The sequence below is a fragment of the Balearica regulorum genome, chromosome 2 (genome assembly GCF_011004875.1).
Source record: "Balearica regulorum gibbericeps isolate bBalReg1 chromosome 2, bBalReg1.pri, whole genome shotgun sequence".
In the NCBI taxonomy this organism is placed as follows: domain Eukaryota; kingdom Metazoa; phylum Chordata; class Aves; order Gruiformes; family Gruidae; genus Balearica; species Balearica regulorum.
The window spans coordinates 22,570,658-22,590,447 of record NC_046185.1 but is presented as its reverse complement, the minus strand read 5'-3'; the positions used below and the strand labels follow the sequence as shown (position 1 = coordinate 22,590,447).

At 42.3% G+C, this 19,790-nt stretch overlaps 1 protein-coding gene across 3 annotated transcripts in view; it reads left to right on the top strand.

Annotated features, from left to right (window-relative positions):
- The window catches only part of BAALC (BAALC binder of MAP3K1 and KLF4), a 34,063-nt gene extending 16,679 nt beyond the window's left edge, over nt 1-17,384 (top strand). Inside the window, exons 2-4 of one of the 3 annotated variants that reach the window (XR_012833739.1) lie at nt 2,406-2,575; nt 11,630-11,734; nt 17,324-17,384. Coding sequence is in view for 2 of the 3 variants with exons in the window: in XM_075743561.1 (XP_075599676.1) it covers nt 2,406-2,575; nt 6,347-6,451 (275 nt within the window). In the remaining variant the exon portion in view is untranslated. Of the gene's footprint in view, nt 1-2,405; nt 2,576-6,346; nt 10,520-11,629; nt 13,970-17,323 lie in introns of those variants that run through there. The other 2 variants (XM_075743563.1, XM_075743561.1) reach the window with 2 other exon arrangements.
- Nucleotides 17,385-19,790: the final 2,406 nt, after the last annotated feature.

Here is a 19,790-nt window from a genome sequence, read left to right as displayed (position 1 = left end):
ACTTCCACTGCTCAGGCATTCTCGCTGTAATTTCTGCTCAGTGCTCATACATAAAGAGCAAGTCATTGAAGCCTTTAAACTGTTGCCCACTCTCTAAATCACCTGTTTGCCAATGAAAAAAAAAATCTAAAAATTTCTTAACTTCAGAATAGCAAACGTATTACAGAATAAAATAAAAAAGCTTTTTTGCACTAGTATTGGTGACCACTAGGTCTCCCATATAAAAATATAGCGGAGTGATAGTGGAAGGCTCACATATTGATGCCTAGTTCATTTCTGACAAGTATTGCAAAAAAAATAAAAATTAAAATCTCACCCTTGCAATGCAGGATGCAACAAGGATGCTCGGGCTGCAAACTAACAGAGGACAAAAAAATCAACCAGATATACCATTTTCAGGATTGCAATTTTCCATCAGCCGCCAGAAATGGACTGATGTAAGAAAAATTGTTCTGAGAGAGACAAAAAGATGCAACACAATCTGATAAATGAACACTTGTGCTTGAACAAAGTGGCTTTTCAGCTGACAGCTGTTTCTCCAGACAACTTACTTAGAGGCCAGATGGCCAAAGGGACACATGATGGGAAGTAATTTACTGGGATGACTCCGCAGAAGGAAAAACTCGTAATTCGTATACGTTTGAAACATCCAAGATTCAGTTAATGGAATTAGTATGTCATGCCTAGAGCATTTTGCCTGTTCAAAGCTGTGCTCCAACTTGTTCTCACAGCTCCACTGCAAGGTGAAGCAGTAGACGACGGCGTGACTCCCGGCTTAGGGCTCTGATTCATACGTGGCTAATTGCCTCTCCATCTCCCTGCCTGACAGTTGGGTTTGGCTACGATATCAGTCTATGCCACTTACTGTTCTGCCTCTCACCTCACACTGTGGAGTGGTAGGGAGAGATAAGACCTAAAGTACGAGTAGATATGGGCTTTTGGGAAATGCAGGAGAGGTGAGGTTTACTCTTGTCTTACAGGAAGCCGCCCATAGATTTAGGTGGGAGAATGACATTAGTTTTATATCTAGCAGGAAACGGCAGCTTCCAAAGACTGAAGCGTGTTAGGGTTTGTTGTTGTTGTTAATAAATTATAATGTAATATTTTCAAGTTCCAACACAAGCTTTTTTCTATCAAAAAATAGATGATTTAGCATTATTCTTAGTGACCACCACCGCAAGTTAAACTGTCTTAGGCAAGCTCTAACGCCATCTTCTGACTTCTTAGGGAAATGCAGCGACTAGTTTGTATTTAGACTTCTTAAATCTTACCCAGCTTTAGATATTTTCAATATCAAGACATTGAATATTTGGTTGAAGCATTATTGATTTCAGTCATTGCCTTTGCAAGCTGCTACTGATGTTGCTTTCTACTGATAAATCGTCTTTTCTTACAGATTTCTGGGAAAGAATTCAGGACTTTCTCTGCTTCCTTTTTAATACCCTCAATGTTGTGCTTGAATTCCCACCCGGTTTTGTTGGCAGAAGGTTTTGTTGACACAACACACACCTCAAGTAGCAATGAATTGTCATTGGTTTTCTTCATATTTATTTTTCCCTGAGTATCTGCGACTCCTTGCTTCTTCCTCCAGTTTTGATACCTGCGTTGCTAGTTAGTAAATCTTTTGTTTTCTTTTGTTTTCTTTTCTTTTTTCTATTTGAACATAAAGCTCTCTATAAATAAAATTGAGAGCTCTAATCATGCATTCCACCTGCTCTTTGTATTTGGATTTCAGACGCAGCGTTGCAACCAGATATTTAGTGCTCTGCACTCACCATAAATTACAACTGATTTTTGTTAATGCAATAAGATAAGAAAATTCTTTTAGGCTGGGCAATATCATATTGTACAATGCATGTCCTATCCACACAGCTAGAGCAGAAAGCAAATTAATCATTTATTTGATTACTGATAGTTGAAACAGTATGAAATATATTTTTTTCTTAATTTCTTTCCTCAACTTCTGATTAAAAAAATGTTCAAGGCCATAAATAGAGCAATCTCTCAATCTGCATCGGTCTCATCTGTCATGTTCACACCTAACCACTTCATTTACCAGAATTAAAACAGATTTAAGGGGACCGCCTTTGGGTCCTTAGCTAAACCCTCAGTCATGCCAGCAGCTGTGTGTGTAGAGAAGCCAATGGAGATCTGCAGATGACCAAAAAACCACTGATATGCAGCACTTGTTAACCATTTTTCCATGTTTTCACAGAGCAGTGGACTATAGGAGAAAGGCCAAATAACAGGAAGTGTGAGGATAAAAGTGACAAAAGGAGGGAGACTGCTCCCACTGCAGTAGTGTACCGCACCTTCCACGACTTGCGCTATCACAAAAACCTGGTGAAATAGAGTTGTAAACTGCTCCTCAGGATTAATCGCACAATTTCATGTGTCCCTGCTAGGTATTCTGGAGGATGGAAAATCAGCGCCGACCGCTGTAACTATGGCATCAGCCACAGCTGGAATGCTGAACACCGAGAAGAGGAACAATGGTGGTCCTCAGTGCGTGAACCCCATGGTCCATGGCACGGGAGCTTCAACACAGAGACAGAACAGCTTCAGAGCAGCAGAGGTAAGAGTATAATTATGTCCCCTGATGCTCAGCACTAGCTTCAACCAGGTCAAACTTATTTTTGTGACAATCATCTTCACGGCAGTCAAACTGTATTTAATGCCTTGGGCTAAGACAAAATGGCTGCACCACAGGCACAGCATGACTGAGCCGAGCACCTCTGACAACGCCTCACGCCTGAATGGCCACAAAATTGATGATTTCTTTGGCAACTGGAGTAACACGCACACTTGTTACAGCAAAAAACCCTACGCTTATTTTTTTTTCAGCTCCGTCCAGCTGTGGCATGTATTGTACAAACTGTTTAGATGAATTAACTGAAAGGGAATGTGTTTTTCCTTAATTGCTGCTTTGCTTAAATTATGTGCACTGCATAAATTCTGGTTCATTTAAGGCTGGATGCAAAGCCCAAAAAAGTCAATGGGAATCTTTTCAGTAACTTCACCAGGCTTTGGATCCGTTCCTCCTCCCTTCTCCCCCTCACCGACTGTACGCTTTGTCCAAGGATCATCCAGTGTAACAATAATGTGTGGGAACCCAAGGCTTTGGGGCTAGACCAAAGCCCAAACTTCTGTCTTGTCTCACAGGTTTCCACCCGCTGCCCTGTCTGTGTAGCAGCTGCTGAGCTGCTGCAGATTAAAGTAATCCAAAACCCGCGGCTGGTTTACTGCTTCCTCGGTTCCTCAGGCAGGAAGACCTCTCAGCACTCAGGCGTGTGGTGGAACCCCGACACCCACCCCATAAGAAGCTGTCCCCTCTTGGGAGTCATGTCCTTGGGAGAGGCAAATTTAAACCCAGGAGGACTGAGGAAATGAAAAGGGAATTTGAACTTCAGCTTGCATTTGCTAACAAACACCACATTGGTACATGCCTGTTTATTTTATACCTGCACTGTATTATCTGCTGTACTGCTGTAGTACAGAAATATTCCCTGGTGACATGGATGCTGCTGGATGTTTCCACGAGATACCACAGCTCCGGATGTACAGGGACATCTTCTACAGCAGCATGACATCTAGAGCCATTGGTTAGCTGTAAATGAAAAACATCAATGCTTTTCATAACCACTAGCCCACAGAGAAAAATGAATCGGTCAGGTTGGATATGGTTGAACAGAACTAACATAATTATTACTCCAATTTGAAAAAGACTTGGTGACACTTGAGAATTATAGTGTATACTTGACATATGGTTGGAGAAAATGGTTTGTCTAATTTTGTAAGGACTTGAAAAATTACTTCTGTATTTAGACTTACTAGGAAGTATGGGCAAATTCCCACAACATATTAATAATGTGAGTGTTGACAGTAATGGGACTACTCAGTGAAGTGTGAATTCCTGACCTGGGGCTCTATGGCTCTATCCTCCTATCTTTTTCTAGCTAAGATACATTCAGTAATATATATCGGTGCTGTAATACAGTAATTCAGCAATACATAGTAACTCAGTAATATATAGCCAGTGCAAAGAAATTTCTGATGATAAGTAGGGATTTCCATTATTCTACGCCTCTAATGCAGGTGTCTAAGAAAGGAAGGTAATTTATCTAAGCTTCTTATAGTCAAAAAAGAAATGTATTTTCCTGCAGTGGAAGTGTAGCATCTAAGTTAGGCTCCAGCTCTGGTTTGCCATTCTGAATCTCTGATTCTCCACTGACTGTTTAGGGAAGTGTAAGATGAGCAGGTTTCCAATTTGGACATCTAAAGTTTCGGTGCCTAGAGTTGAGAATGTGACTATCTCCCCCAACTCAAAATGTGCCCATTTCATTCATCTGAATATTCACATTGACTACAGTTTTTCTTTTATCTCTACATGCTGCAGAACACAACGTGATGCAGCACATGGTGCTCTCAGGAGACTTGGTTCTGCCATTGTCCCATGGGGTAGCAGGGGGTAAATCACTTTACCTCTCTCTTTCTCGTTTTCTCAGGCAACAAGCTCTAAAGCATCCTACTGCCTTACCCCTACCGTAGGTTATGTGACTGTCCTGGTTTCAGCTGAGAAGGTTTATTTTTTTCATAGTAGCTAGTATGGGGCTGTGTTTTGGCTTTGTGCTGAAGCAGTGTTGATAATATAGAGATGTTTTTGTTCTATGGACCTGTTGTTGTTGAGCAGTGCTCATACAGAGCCAAGGCCTTTTCTGCTTCTGGCACTGCCCTGCCAGCGGGATGGCTGGGGGTGCACAAGGAGTTGGGAGGAGACACAGACAGGACAGGTGACCCAAACTGACCAAAGGGATATTCCATACCATATGATGTCATGCTCAGTTTATAAGGAGCTTGGGGGAAAAGGGGCGGGGGGGGCAGCAGCATTCAGAGTGATGGCGCTTGTCTTCCCAAGTCACCGTTACCCGTGATGGAGCCCTGCTTTCCTGGAGCTGGCTGAACACCTGCCTGCCCATGGGAAGTGGGGAATGAATTCCTTGCTTTGCTTTGCTTGTGTGCACGGCTTTTGCTTTACCTATTAAACTGTCTTTATCTCAACCCAGGAGTTTTCTCACTTTAACTTTTCCAATTCCCTCCCCCATCCCAATGGGGAGGAGTGAGCGAGCGAGCGGCTGCGTGGTGCTCAGCTGCCGGCTGGGGTAAAACCACGACAGTGACAGAGTACAATTTGTGGTGTCGAAAGGGAAAGGGTTTGACACAGGCTGCATCTGGGAAACTTTAGTATCCTCTCATGAAGGTAATGTCAAAACAGCTTGGAAGTAAAAGATGCTGCTGATGAAAGGAGTCCTCATACCAGTGAAGGCAATATAATGGTCAGGCACCCCAAAAGCAAAGGTGGTATCCGGATTATGTCACTGGCCGACAATAACCTGGTTTGATTTTCATGATATGTATAGTCTTTGGAGAGGCCTTGTGTGAACAGGAGCACGGGGGGTAGATAGCAAAGGACCAGGTGTATTTGGGCTGCAGAAATGTGAAGTCATACACAGCAGCAAATAAACACCATGTTTTGCTCTCAGATGAATATGTACCTTCCACTCATGTCAGTGGAAGTTTACCAGGCATTATTCCACCTGGCATCATTCAGTGTAAATGATGCCTAATTTACCTGGTATTCTTTACCCTTATGAATTGTCTCGTGTAACACTGGAAATGCAATAATCAAACCCCCCTAACTCAGCTCTGTGTCTCTATCATCAGCCCGGTTCTGCATGCCCTTTGGTAGACCTACCCAGTTTACTGCGCAGTATAGTGCGTTGCTTATGGCAACAAGCAGACAGACTAGGCGACAGCGAAGGATAAATTTAAATTAGGGATGCACTCGCGTGCCTCAGACAGACTGACTTTTCTGAATATTTGGAAATAATCTGATGAAGCTCTGACAGGTATAAATGGTACTTGGGTCTTACATGCAGGCAGAACTGTTATTTTGAAACTACATTTTCACTTAAAAAACATAAAATGAAATTCTGTCTCAGACTAGTCACACTCAACTCCAAGTGACATCAAACGGAACCTCTAATTTCCACTTCTAGACTGAAACCAGATTTATTTGCTCCACCTTTAGAATACACACTTGCAGAGATGATAATTATAGCCCAGAGGGTTGATCCAAAGTCTACTGACGTCCACAGCCTTTATAGCAGTTATAAAAGCTTGTGTCCATGCTGAATGAGAAAGTTGCTCCACATCACAGCACTATGTGAAGAATGCTAGAGTCTTTCTGTTTATTAAGTAGAACTGCTTTCATAAATTAGGAGGTAATCGTCAATGACTCTTTGTGTTGTCGGCGTGGAACTCACTGTACTGTTTAAAACTTTCACAGAGTAAATGGGACACACAGAAAACGTCCACAAAAGAAGTCACCATTAGCGTTACAAAAAGCATCAGACAGAGTGACAGAAGGAAAACAAAGAATTGTGTCAATTAACGAAGGAAAGCGCAGGTGAGGATGGACCTAACAATGCTTCGCTGCACTTTAAATGTCATCAGTTGCTGAAGATACGAAGATCTCCAGATGTCCCACGTTGAACACAGCAGGCAGCTGCTGCTGAGTGCCTTCAGAAACAAGTCTTGTAGAAACCAGCTGCAGACACTGTAGGATGTTCAGATGTCATTTGTATAGAGCAGTGGCGCTGCGCAGACATACGCCAAAATTCATGCCATTTGGTTTTTACTAAGGCCTATGTTATCTACTTGTGTATGTCCTGTTCTGCATGGCTGTTAGGATGAGGCTGGGTGATAAGAGGTACAGTTCATTGAAATTTAAAATGAAAAAAAGGAAATGAACAAATGAATCTGCAATTTTAGTCACACGGGGGTTTGAGCGTGTGCATTCAAACCCGCGGAGTTCATTTAAAGCGCTCACTTTCATAAAACTCAAACCCAGAGATCTCAGAAAGAGACACATAGGTGACTTCCACTAAATCTCTCTTAAACAATATATATTGGTTATATATAGTTAAGTCATATAGTAACCTTTTTATATATTAATATTTTAATTTAGTTTAAATTTATTGTCTGTATTGAGGGAATTTAGGTCTTAAAAATGGTAACTTTCATATTGATCAGCCTTACTTGAAGTTCCTAGTCTTAGCTGTAAGGCAGGGTTCTGGCTACTTGGTTATTTTATATGTGCCCCTTTAATTATGTTGAGGCCCAAACTGACTTGGAAAAAAGTGATCATTAACATTACATGAAAATAACCATAATTCTTAAAACCATATTCCAATGACAACTCCAGAAATTAACTTTATTTGATCAGATATAGTTGATTTGCTGTGCAGAACTTATTTAATTGCGTTGTAAGCATCCTGTATCATAGTACTCTGTGTTTATCATAAATATACAGCTAAAAGGAATATAAATGTTTGGTGTAGTAAAGACCAGGAATTAATTCAACATATTACTTCTTAATAGAGAAGGAATAATATATTTTCTTCGTGAGTTTGTATATTTATCAAAGAGGTAAACTTATTTGCTTTCCCCATCAGACATATATGACTATATTTAGAGGGCCATTTAAAATAACTGTTCAAAAGTTGTTCATAGCAAACAGATGGCGTTGGGAAGAAAATCCATGTATGAACTGTAAGAAGTCCTTTTTGCACGTAGGCAAATAAGTATAAATAGTATCATGGGACTGAACCCTAATTTATTCCATATTAGGATCATTTTAATAACTTGCTGCTAGGTGTGCAAGTACTTAATAATTTCCTTGGAGTACAAGTCTATGCAATAAGGAATTGTTTATTAATTATTCTGGCAGAAAGGCAAACTGAAATCCAGAGTCAGTGCGAGATTTTTGCATACAATATCATACGTATAAGAAATAGTGATTTTTAATGTCCTAAAAAGGGGCAAAGAACTTGTGCTAAACTTTCTGCAGGCCAGCGTGTTATCTGGTAAGTGATCTTGTGCTGCACATTTACGAGAAGAACTACAAAATACTGAAAACAGTGTTGTATGGGTAAGGCAACGGCAGCCTGCGTATGTCCTTCCACCTTGTGGCATTCTGCCAACTTGCTGGCACCATCATAGGACGGGAAGGGGCTTGACTCACTCTAACAATAAACAGTGGCTGCAGCAGCTCAGCAGTATTAATTTAGAAATGGATGGCCATTGTTGGTGGCGGTGTACTGACCTAATTGAAAGCACAAGTTCAGGATTCTGCGTTATTTGTGTAGAGCGGAAGATGAACCATTTCAGATCTGTGCCAGACTTGAAACCCACTTCTGTTTCAAAGGATTTACTGGCAGAGAGAGTGCGGCATAAACCCATATGGTACAGGAAAGTCACAGAAAGCAATTAATGATGCTGGTGCATGAAAGGGTAGACGGGATTTTGAAGGAAGGCAAAAGGGAAGGTTCATTGTGTAAGAAGCTGTTTCACAGATAGTTGCCTTGGGTGGTCACCACATTAGGGTGAGTAGATGCAAGAATAAAGGAGTCCTGACGGTGAGGTGATTTACTAGCTAAGAAACTGTTTTGTAATGATGTGCTGACCAGGTGCATCTGATGGCTTGGGTCACACCACAGAAGCAAGCCTGCAGTGCTGCATGGCACGTCGGTATGAGAAACAGCCCTAGCTGCATGTCAGCAGTCAGCAGGGAGGCAGTTTTTGAGCCTCGTATTCAAAGCGTGAGATGTGACAGGATGGTTAGCAGGAGATGGCCTTGGTACACGATGATCTGGGCAATGCTACAGACCTTGCTTATGTTGACCACATCCCGCACCAGGGTGGCAGCTGCGGAGTGGTGAAGGCTGACAGCTCTGGACGGCCCCTCTGTCTGCTCATGGTGACTTTCCTGAGTCACTTCAAGATCCCATAAACCTGTTTATATCCTGAAACTTAACTTTAGGGCATTCAAAGACTGGAGCCAAGTTCTGTGATATAAACTGTGTCTAGTTACAAGCAACTTTATAAACCTTTCTCATGTAACACATTACTGTTCTTATTCATCAGGTGGTAACTGAAAAGAAATTACATTATGTCTCTGGTGGCTTCTTAGTTCTTGATGTGTAAGCTTCCGATGACCTTAATAAAACTAAGAGCATGTTGTGGAGATGTGGATCCTGCCTCTGTACATAAGTAGGGTTATGTTTATGTTTTCTTTACTTTCCTTCTACTAGAGACAACCACCCGTAGGAACAACCAATTTGTTTATAAAATAATATTCCACTTTCTATAATTAAGGGTGACAGAATCTAGTCTATACTGCTTAAGACAGTTTAAAGTCCTAAAAATAGATTCCTGTTTCCTGCTTTAGTGGAAGAAGCAAGCTCAAAGAATCACCTGGACATTTTCACTCCAAGTGGCCTTCTTAGGAGCAAAGATTCTTATTTACCGGGTCTGTTCCTCAAGTAGCATCTTTCAAATATAAACGACGCAAATACAGGAAATAAAATAACCACGTTAGAAGACCTAGACTTTTAGATAAAGGACCTGCAGACATCTCTGTCTTCTTATATAACGGGATTTTTGAAATGTAATTTTCCCCAAAAAGATATTATGCCACTTAATTTGTTCGATGTCCCTTGGCTGCATGTGAGGATTTCTACAGCTACCCTGAAACAAGATGCTTTCTGATGGAATGATTTGCCAACTTCTGGTGAGTTTTTATGATTTACCTGAGTTTGTGTTTTAAACAGAAACAAACTTACTTTGTTATGTTTCCATAATTCCAATACAATGTATAGGTAGGATTTTCCTCTGATGTCTATATACATTTTCTTCCACTATGTGAGAAATGGAATCACTCAAAAGAAAGTGGACGTTGGATAAAGAAGAGAGAGAATTTACAGTTACCAATAGACATCATTAGGCAAAGTCATCTTCTCAAAGACTCAGTGCCGTTTTATCTTTCAGTATTCCTTCATCTTGTCCCTTATGCTTCCTTAATGTCATTCATCATTTCACCATTACTGTAGGACATTGACCGGAAGACACAAGTTTACAAGATACAAGTTCTGTGTGACAGAAGTTATCTTGTACTGAAAAAATAGGAAAGTATAATTATTGTATAAGCAATAGATGAGGACTCAGTTAAACACGCATTCTTGTTAGCTAAATGACTGAGATCACATACAAAACAGAAAACAGGTATTTTTTATCTTCCTAGTATGTTCAGATACATATATATTCATAAGTGCATGTCTCTGCATGCGTACATTGTAATGTCTTTAGTGTGTACTTCTGTTCTGCAGTTCAGGCATGGTTTTTTGCAAACCTTTTACTCGTGTTTTTAATTCTGACACCCAAGTGTAAAATGTTTTAATGTTTGAACTGAAATCTGTTTTACCTGCCTTATGAAAAGAATGAGCTATGTAATTTGTGCACAGAAATGGTGTTTGAAAAAACAGGCTTAGTTTTACTTGGAAATAATGAATAATCTATCTAAATTCAAACTAGACTAACAGGAACATTTTTGTACTCTCATTTTCTCTGCAAATTATTGAAGATTGACCTTGAAAATGAAAATAAAGAAAAATTTTAAAGTGTCTGTTAATTACTCCATGCATTTTACATTCCTGTGTTTGTGGCTGATTTATCTTTAAGAGCTAAGACCAAAGACTGTGAAGGCATAATGAATGGTTCCCACCTCCTCTCTTCATGGAATCAGAATATCTCTGTATCTGATGTCCTCAGGCTGTAGCTCATGGATTGTATGGTCACATCAAAGAAGCCAAAATACATATATTACCTATAAGAAATTGCTGTATGTGCCAAAGAGGACTTAGGAGGTCAAAATGAGAGGAATTTTAGCTCTCTAATTAGGAATGGGAGAGTTTGTAGTTGCTGTCATGGCTAAAGTGGAAGATACTCAGAATCTGAGACATTTTCTCTAGTGAGAGGTTGTATTATTGGGGGAGAGAGAGGAGACCAAGAACTGAGAATTACAGAGCCAACTCAGAGTTGCCTCTACAAATGGGAAAGTCGGTACACACTGAGGTAATCCTTCCCCATTACGCAGCCTCGGGCAGGTCCCTGCTGAAGCACTTGGCTATTTCTGGCACCCCACTTTAAGGAAGTCAGGAAGAGACCAGCAAAAGCAACTGGCAGCCTCGGAGGCACAGTCCCCCCAGAGAGCCTGAGGAAGCATGCCTGCTCAGGGCGAGAGAGCACTGATGGAACCATGCTTCTGGTCTTCCTTTACGTTGACTGGGAAGAAGACAAGAAGAAATGGACTTAAGAGGAAGTTGGAAAGTTTAATGCTAGAAAATAAAAAACTTTGAGGATCAATATGTATTTGACAGATCGTTTAGGAAAGTTTGTTAAGATCACAGGAGACAGATACCTGCCATGTGGTGTATGGACAAGGGATTTTTCATTTCATGTGTTGTTCTATCACAACCCACAGAAACTCCAGTTCTACTCAATTTTCTAGAACCTCTTGTTCTCCAAGGAGGTCTTCCCTAAGGTAACCTGTGGATAAAAAAGGCATTTGACATATGGTATTAGTCTTGTACTACTCAGGGCTCATCCAGATATAATGACTGTGGGGAAACGGGTTGAAATGCTCTTAGGCATGACATGCTCATGAAATCTCCACTTCTCCTTTGGTGGTAATGATAGCTCTTTGTCCTTCCTCTCTTGTCATTTTTACCAGTTTGCACCCAGAAGATTCATTATTGAGATTACTGTGTAAGAACACAGAATGAGACAGTCCTTGTCCCAAGGGGCACAGAATGTTCTCTGAGACGAGACATGGAAAGTGAGTATGATCCACAGCAAAAAAAAAAAAAAAAAAAAAAGAGATACGGAGAAGGATGATTCTGTATGTTACCCATGTAGGAGTGTTTTGCTGGTGAGGAATGTTTTGAAATCTTGGAGAAAATTTGTATGGCACGACAATAGATAAATAAGATATATATTCAAACTTGCAAAAAAAGACATTTATTTCTGAATCTTGGGAAACACTTCAGTGCTCACATAGGAATGGCTACAGGACATGCTATAGTCATCAGAAAGGCATTATCAAAAATGCTACTGTGGAAAACCAAGTAGGAGAATGCATAGAGTCAATCCCAGTTAGGCTTCAGGATATAGCTATATCCTTTTCTTCATGCAGGAGATATTGAGCATTTCTGATATGTCCGATATAGCCATATACTCTTCTTCTTGCACAAGATATTAATAATTTCTGGTGGTTTTGAGACCTTTTTGTAATGTGGTAAACTGAGCATCCAATGAGTGGCTGCTGCAAAGGCAGCCAAATGTGAGAGGAGGATTAAAAAGTACCACAAGAGACAGCAAGAAGAGAATCCTGCTTGGGGGCCTCCCCGCTATACACGGCAGGTGTAAAAAGCTCTTTTTTATATGCGCCCCAGTGACATACCAATATCGACATTACTTTAGTGAGGGCTGTGCATTTGAGTTTTATTAAAGGCAATATGTCTATGGTGTTTAGAGTTTTCTGTGACACTTAAAAAAATAATGAAATAATGACAAATTCTAGTCAGTACCTAGTGCAGAAATATATCCAGCAGTGTGGAAAGAATGGCAGCCAAGTACAATGCTGAAGAAAACAGCGCAAAGCTCCTGCCAGAGAAATTGCCCAGCCCGTGCTAGCAGCAAAGCTGTTAACTGCCTCTTGAAAAGATTCGAGGTCTCCAGGACTCCGGTGGCAACAGATTAGCAGCCAGCAGCCTGATTCACGTCCAGCAAGAGAATCAGTGAGGGGGGCGAGAACAGAGATACGGTTTATTCTCCCTGTTTATTCGGTGCAGGTGTTGTAAATGTATGAGGCAACTAGAATACAAAGCTAATAAAATATCCTTGCTCCTGCCTGAACTGGAAAGCACAGGGTGGATAAAGTAGCTGCTGTGTTGTTTAACCTGTGCCATAGAAGTAAACTCATAAATTTTACAGATAGCACTTTTCTGTTTTTCAAAGTTACACTAAGTTTTAAGATAATTTTCCTTAGTGCCAGAAAGGGTTACTCTTGCTGAAATATCATCCCCCTCCTAATTGCCTATGCCTCCGGTGTTGTCTGACAAGTAGCTTGTTCTCTTTGATTCCTGGCCAAGTTGCTGACACAGCAACTGGTTTGTTTCCTGTGGAAAAGGAAGAATAGTACAAAGGAACAGCTTTCGGATGTGCCAAAAAGCAAAAGGATTTGGGGACATGAGGAAGCCATAGTCCAGCAGTCAGGGGTGTAAGAGCCCATGGGGATGCTTTGAATTCTGGGGTCAGACTATGCCTTGCAAGCAGAGCCCTTGGTGCTGCAGGGAGTGACGGAGGGGGAGAGCTCGTTGCAAGGGAAGCCCCAAAGCAGTTGGGGTTTAATGGACTCTGTTCCTCTCATGGCTCTGAGGAATATGTGCCGAGGTGGCATTTCTGAAATTAAAGCTTATGAGGTGCTATGTGTTCGACAGCACTGCGTCCACAGTACCTTTTCATTCCACAGTGAGGCAAATTTGGCCTCATATTTTGAAGAACTTCGTATGCTGTGATGTTTCAAAACTAAATCTTCGGTGTCCTCAGGCCAAGCATCCCCCATTGCACTAGTGCCTTCCCAGGTGCCTCCTTTCCACATTTTCTCAGTGAAGGATGTGGAACAGGTACCAGAAAGAAGTAAGATGTGGTGCTCTAAGATGCAAAGGTACAAGATCTCTTGTTCTGTCCCATTATCATCCCGGGGTTTTCAAGTCCTCCTGCCTGATTTTCAGATTATTTTTTTCAGGTAGCCTGTGCATATTATCCAGAGTTAAAAGCCATTCTCCAGTCCAGGAGTAAACTAAGGGCAAAGCTGGATCATTAATCTAGGACAAAAAGTGAGCTGATTCATCAGAAAAGATATTTGTTAACATATGCCACTTTAACAAGATAAAAGCCAAGTTTATTTGCAATAGCTCCTGGCACAGAAAAACTCAAACACTAAGATGTAGGAAATACTCTAATCTTAATGGTAGAATTAGGATGTTCATAAGCAAGAAGGAAGAAGGGAGAATGTAGTATCTTTTCTTTTCTTTCAGGAGGATTGAACATCATTTAGGTCCTGAGTGAGAGAAGTGGGATACCTCTGTAAATTTGTCCCTACCAAGCTTAATAGACTGTTTGGAACGAGCAGTTTTAAATTGCTGTGGGTGGCTGCTGAGGAAAAAAATAGGGTTGAAGGAGAAGGAAAAAGAGTGGTGTCACAGGTCAGGACTGAGCTGTGCTGCCAGTTGTATTAATTAGCCTTGCCTGCACACTCTTGCATTATAATCAGTATTATTCAGCTTTAATTTAATTTCCATTAACCTTTGCAAAACACCCACATGTTTGGATTCGAGGAAATATGTCTGGGGCATTACTGCACAAATAGAAAGAACAATTTGCTCACAGTCAAAAAGCAGCTTAAGAAAAGGCACCATAGCTAATCAGCAGCCTATTCTTTACCAGCTATGAGGAGCTGTCAAATGCAAAAGGCATGAAAATATTTATGGTCAGTTGTATCTGCTCTTACCAGGAAATAAAAATATTGGGCTTGTTCATGCAAGGCAGATAGAACTTTCCGGGCCATGCTTAGTAAGCGGCTTAATGTTCAGTTTGCCTGACTCAAGGGCTGAAGGACTGATTTGAACCTAAAACATCAGGTGCTGAGTCTTGCCCATGTCCTTCAGCCAGTCCTTCTGCAGTGCTGTGGCGTCTGCCTTACCCTCAAATTGTTCCCTCCCCCCCGAACATTTTTTGCCACTTCATTCAGAGTATTACTATAACATAATTTTTGCAGCATGTTATTAGACATCTTAATATATTATAGAGACCATAATTTTACTGATTCGGACTTGGACCTGGGGAAGCTAAAGCTCATGATCAAAACTGCCAAGCACAGGAGTAAAGTTTCTTCTCACTGGTTCACTGTCCAGCCACAACCTCACCCAAGTAGTATCATCACTTCTGGGAACCGTTGGGATGTAGGGAGTTCAATATTAATGGACAAGTATCGTGTTCTATGCAAATGATGTTCACTATTCATGTTTCCAATTCAAAGCTGTCTTTCGGATGAACTAACAATTTTAAAATCATTGCTGAGGCAAGTATTTTACACCCGCGCCTGGAGTGCAGTTCTTTACTGCTCTAGCTGGGACTAGCAAATAAAGATTTTCTGTCCCTTGTCTGTGGTTGATATCATGGCAATCTTTTGACAATTTAGAAGAATAATTAATAAATACAACAGATTAACTTTCAGAATACATACTGGACCACATTTTCAGCAGAACACTGCTGTTACTGCTACTTCTCTGTCTGCATGCTGTGTTCCCTTACAACGCATTATAATCACTTGCAACCATGGTAAGAAAGCTGCTTCTTAAGCCCGCACTATATAGGTATTTTTCAATTCCCTTTAATAAGCTCTCACTGGCATTTCACATTACAACTCCATTTTTATCATGGGGTGAATCTACGCTGCCAAATCTTAGCTCCAACGCTTGCTCCTGGATCCTAGTCCCAGACCATCTGTACTTCACATAAGCACATGTGCATGTTCCCTCCCGCTGAACATGGGAACAAAACAAACCGTTCCTTCTGTGATAAAACTGGGCTGTCCCAGGAGCTGCTCCTTGCAGGTAGCACGGGTTACGCTGTGTCTCTCTCCCTCTGCCCTACAGAGACCTCTACCACCCCACAGGTGTCTCAGCCTGGCATAGCCATGGACGCCGTCGCGTTATGCCCCAGGGCACGTCTCACAGAGCATCGGCAGCATGTTATAAACAGCTTCTCTGAGCTGCAGAGCAATCCTTTAGTTCCTCTGGGAAAAGTGTTTTCACACATCGTGAAAGCCAGTTTCTATCAGCTCCTCCTTTCCAGCTTCCTGGGGAACACCACCTGGGCAGCCCAACAGCAGTCCAAGCCCTTAGCGTTTATGTCTCCATCCTCCTTCTCCAGGCAGAACAACCCTGCACACATTTTTGTTTCTTCCCCAGCTTATCCTTCCTCGGATCTTGCATTTCCCCATAACACAGCACTCTTTCCTCTTTCATTCATCACACAATTCTGTCCACCTACGTACAGGGATGCTCTCCACTCACCTACACAGTCACTGTGTTCGAGTCACCAGGGCTACCCCACTGCATCAGAAATTACAGTCTGGGTAACATCAGTTGTTATCTTGTGTCATTACTGCAGGCTTGGGCCTACAAGGGGCTGTTCACAAAGATGCCACAGGGCCCTCAGAAGGGCTCTCCATGTCCTCCATCGGTGCCTGTACTGAATTTTAACTGGCAGACCTCCAGGCCAGGGTACCAGACTAAATGATCAGTACAATTTCCAGGGGCTAAAGAAACGCAGCTTATATGCACAGCCAATAATTTATTATTAGTCTAATAAAAATGTTAACAGTCCAATAAAAGAATGACTATCAGTCCAGTTATTGTCGTGCTAACACCGATAGTCCAGATTGTGTGGTTGTTACAGCTCACCCCCAGGAAGGGTACTGCTGCTCAGCACCCACCCCGCTCTCTGGGGCTGTCCTCCTCCTGCCCGGCCCCTCTGCGTCCTAGGGTCAATGGCACCGGTCTGCTCCAAGAAGGAAGGGAGGAATATGATGTTAGTGTCATAGTTTTCCACCTCATCTTCTCCAGGAGGAGTATGACTGATGCTGGAGGGCATCTTCCTCCTTACTCTGTCTGGAGTAATTTTTATAGGTTTTCTAATGCAGTCTGATTACTTGCTCTTTCCTCATTGGTTTGTAATTCCATGTTTTGCTGAATTTGCTATATATAGCATATTTTACTTATGTTGGAGGCTTGTTGTTCTCTTTGTTATCCCTAAAACAGGTTTAAGTCAACCTACAGGGTTTAACCTAATCCACAGCAACTAATAACTGATCATGTGTGCTTTGTGCTTAGAGTCCTGGCACCTTTAGTATCAATCTGCACTTGCACCTTGAAGGCTTCTGTTGTTACCCTGTGCTTGTAGGTTTTTTAGAGTGGGGCTTTTTTTTTTAAAAAAAAAAAAAAAAAAAAAAGTTTTTCATTTATCTCCAGTCTTATAAATTTGTAAAGTCTGGGTAACATTTAATTATATACCTGGGAAAATCGATAAATTAATCCTTCCAGAACTGACCATGTTTTACCCCTTTTTGATCAAAGTGACTAGCATAATTCACGGCATTTCATTCAGGAGGACATTTTGATGACAGATCCAGACAGCTGTGATGTAGTCCTGTTTACTTATACAGAGTATACAAAGTCAGGTTGCCCTGGCCATGGCAGGATGTGAGCAATGGGAGATAATTTCTCTAATGTCTCCAAGCACTTCTGTGACCAACATTTGCTGAAAAGTTTTTTCTCATCTTTTCTCATGGCCACATCAGCACTGCTTCTCTGACTCAACACCCTTCGAGTTAAGCACGCCTCATGACAGAAGTGATCCACACTCACAGTCTCTATGCCCTCCTTGGAAGATCCTGCAGTGATTCAAAATTTGCTTTTCTCATATACTAGAGAACCTTCCACTGGTGGTTTAAGCACATGAATTACATTGCAAAGCAATGAGAAGTTACCCCAGGAATGATCAGACACCCTGTCTTGGGTGAGAGCTCATTCATTCAGAACCAAGGAATGGTAACTTCTCAAATGCATTTGATTACTTGTGGTTATCTGCTTAGATTAATGGAGGAGTCTTTCTTACTGTCTCAAGCACATTTTGTTTTGGAAGTCCACTGTCACAGGTATTAATAACTAAGGGCTTTTATTTTGGATTCTTTTGAGGCAGGCAGAAGGCTGCTCTCGAAGACGAGGTATTGCTGGTTCTTATTTATCTTCACCCTACGGACCTCTCCAGTGGTAAATTAATGAGTTTTTCTTATTAGCTCAGGATATACTGATGTCTTTCTTGTACTGAGGACCCCAGAGCAGGGGTCTCATGTGAGAAGAGTAGAGGGACAGAATCACCTCCCTTGACCTGCTGGTCACACCTCTTTTGATGCAGCCCAGGACACGGTTGGCTTTCTGGGCTGCAAGCACACACTGCTGGCTCATGTTGAGCTTTTCATCAATGAACACCCCCAAGTCCTTCCTCTTGGGGCTGCTTTCAATCCATTCCTCGCCCAGCCTATAGTCGTGCTTGGGATTGCCCTGGCCCATGTGCAGGACCTTGCACTTGGCCTTGTTGAACTTCATGCAGTTTGCATGGACCCACCTCTCCAGCCTGTCAAGATGTTAAACAGTGCCGGTCCTGGTACCGAACGCTGAGGAACGCCACTCCTCACTGATCTCCAGTTGGACATTGAGCCATTGACCACAACGCTTTGAGGGCAACCATCCAGCCAATTCCTTATCCACCGAGTGGTCCATCCATCGAATCCATGTCTCTCCAATTTAGAGACAAGGATGTTGTGTGGGACAGCGTCAAATGCCTTGCACAAGTCCAGGTAGATGATGTCTGTTGCTCTTCCCTTGTCCACCAATGCTGTAACCCCATCATAGAAGGCCACCAAGTTTGTCAGGCATGATTTGCCCTTAGTGAAGCCATGTTGGCTGTCACCAATCACCTCCTTATTTTCCATGTGCCTTAGCATAGTCTCCAGGAGGGTCTTCTCCATGATCTTGCCAATGCCAGGCACAGTGGTGAGACTGACTGGCCTGTAGTTCCCTGGGTCTTCCTTTTTCACCCTTTTTAAAAATGGGGGTTATGTTCCCCCTCTTCCGGTTGGTGGGAACTTTGCCGGACTGCCAGGACTTCTCAAATACGATGGAGAGTGCCTTTGCAACTTCATCCGCCAGTTCACTCAGGACCTGCAGATGCATCTCATCAAGTCCCATGAACTTGTGCACCTTCAGGTTCCTTAGATGGTCTCATACCTGATCTTCTCCTACAGTGGGCGGTTCTGCATTCTCCCAGTCCCTGCCTTTGCCTTCTGTGACCTGGGCAGTGTGGCTCGAGCACTTGCTGGTGAAGACTGAGGCAAAGAAGTCGTTGAGTACCTCAGCCTTCTCCATATCCTGGGTAACCAGGTCTCCTGTTTCCTTCCAGAGAGGGCCCACATTTTCCCTAGTCTTCCTTTTATCCCTGCCATACCTATAGAAGCTTTTCTTGTTGCCCTTGACATCCCTGGCCTGATTCAATTCTGTCAGGGCTTTGGCTTTCCTAACCTGCTCCCTGGCTGCTCAGACAGTTTCTCTGTATTTTTCCCAGGCTACCTGTCCTTGCTTCCAGCCTCTGTAGGCTTCCTTTTTTTTTGTTTGACTTTGCCCAGGAGCTCCTTGTTCATCCATGGGGGCCTCTTGGTGTTTTTGCTCGACTTCCTCTTTGTTGGGATGCATCGCTCCTGAGCTTGGAGGAGGTGACCCTTGAATATTAGCCAGCTGTCCTGGGCCCCTCTTCCTTCCAGGGCTTTGTCCCATGGTATTCTACCATGCAGATTCCTGAAGAGGCCAAAGTCTGCTCTGCTGAAGTCCAGGGTAGTGAGCTTGCTGTGCACCCTCCTTGCTGCCCTGCGGATCTTGAACTCCACCATTTCATGGTCACTGCAGCCAAGGCTGCCCTTGACCTTCACATCCCCTACCAGTCTGTCCTCGTTGGTGAGAACAAGGTCCAGCATGGCACCTCTCCTCTAAAATAGCCAGTTCAAAACTCAGTGGGGATAGGCCTACATATCTTTCTTCCTCCATTGACTCACTACTTTGGTTGCACCTACCAAACGCAAGTTTTGATTCAAGTGATGCTGATTTTCACTTATACTAAGACCATTGCATAACGCACTGTCATTTATTAGCAAAAAGGCTTTGAAAGGAGTGTCTGTTGCACATTTTCATGAATAGCCAATGTGGTATAAGGTG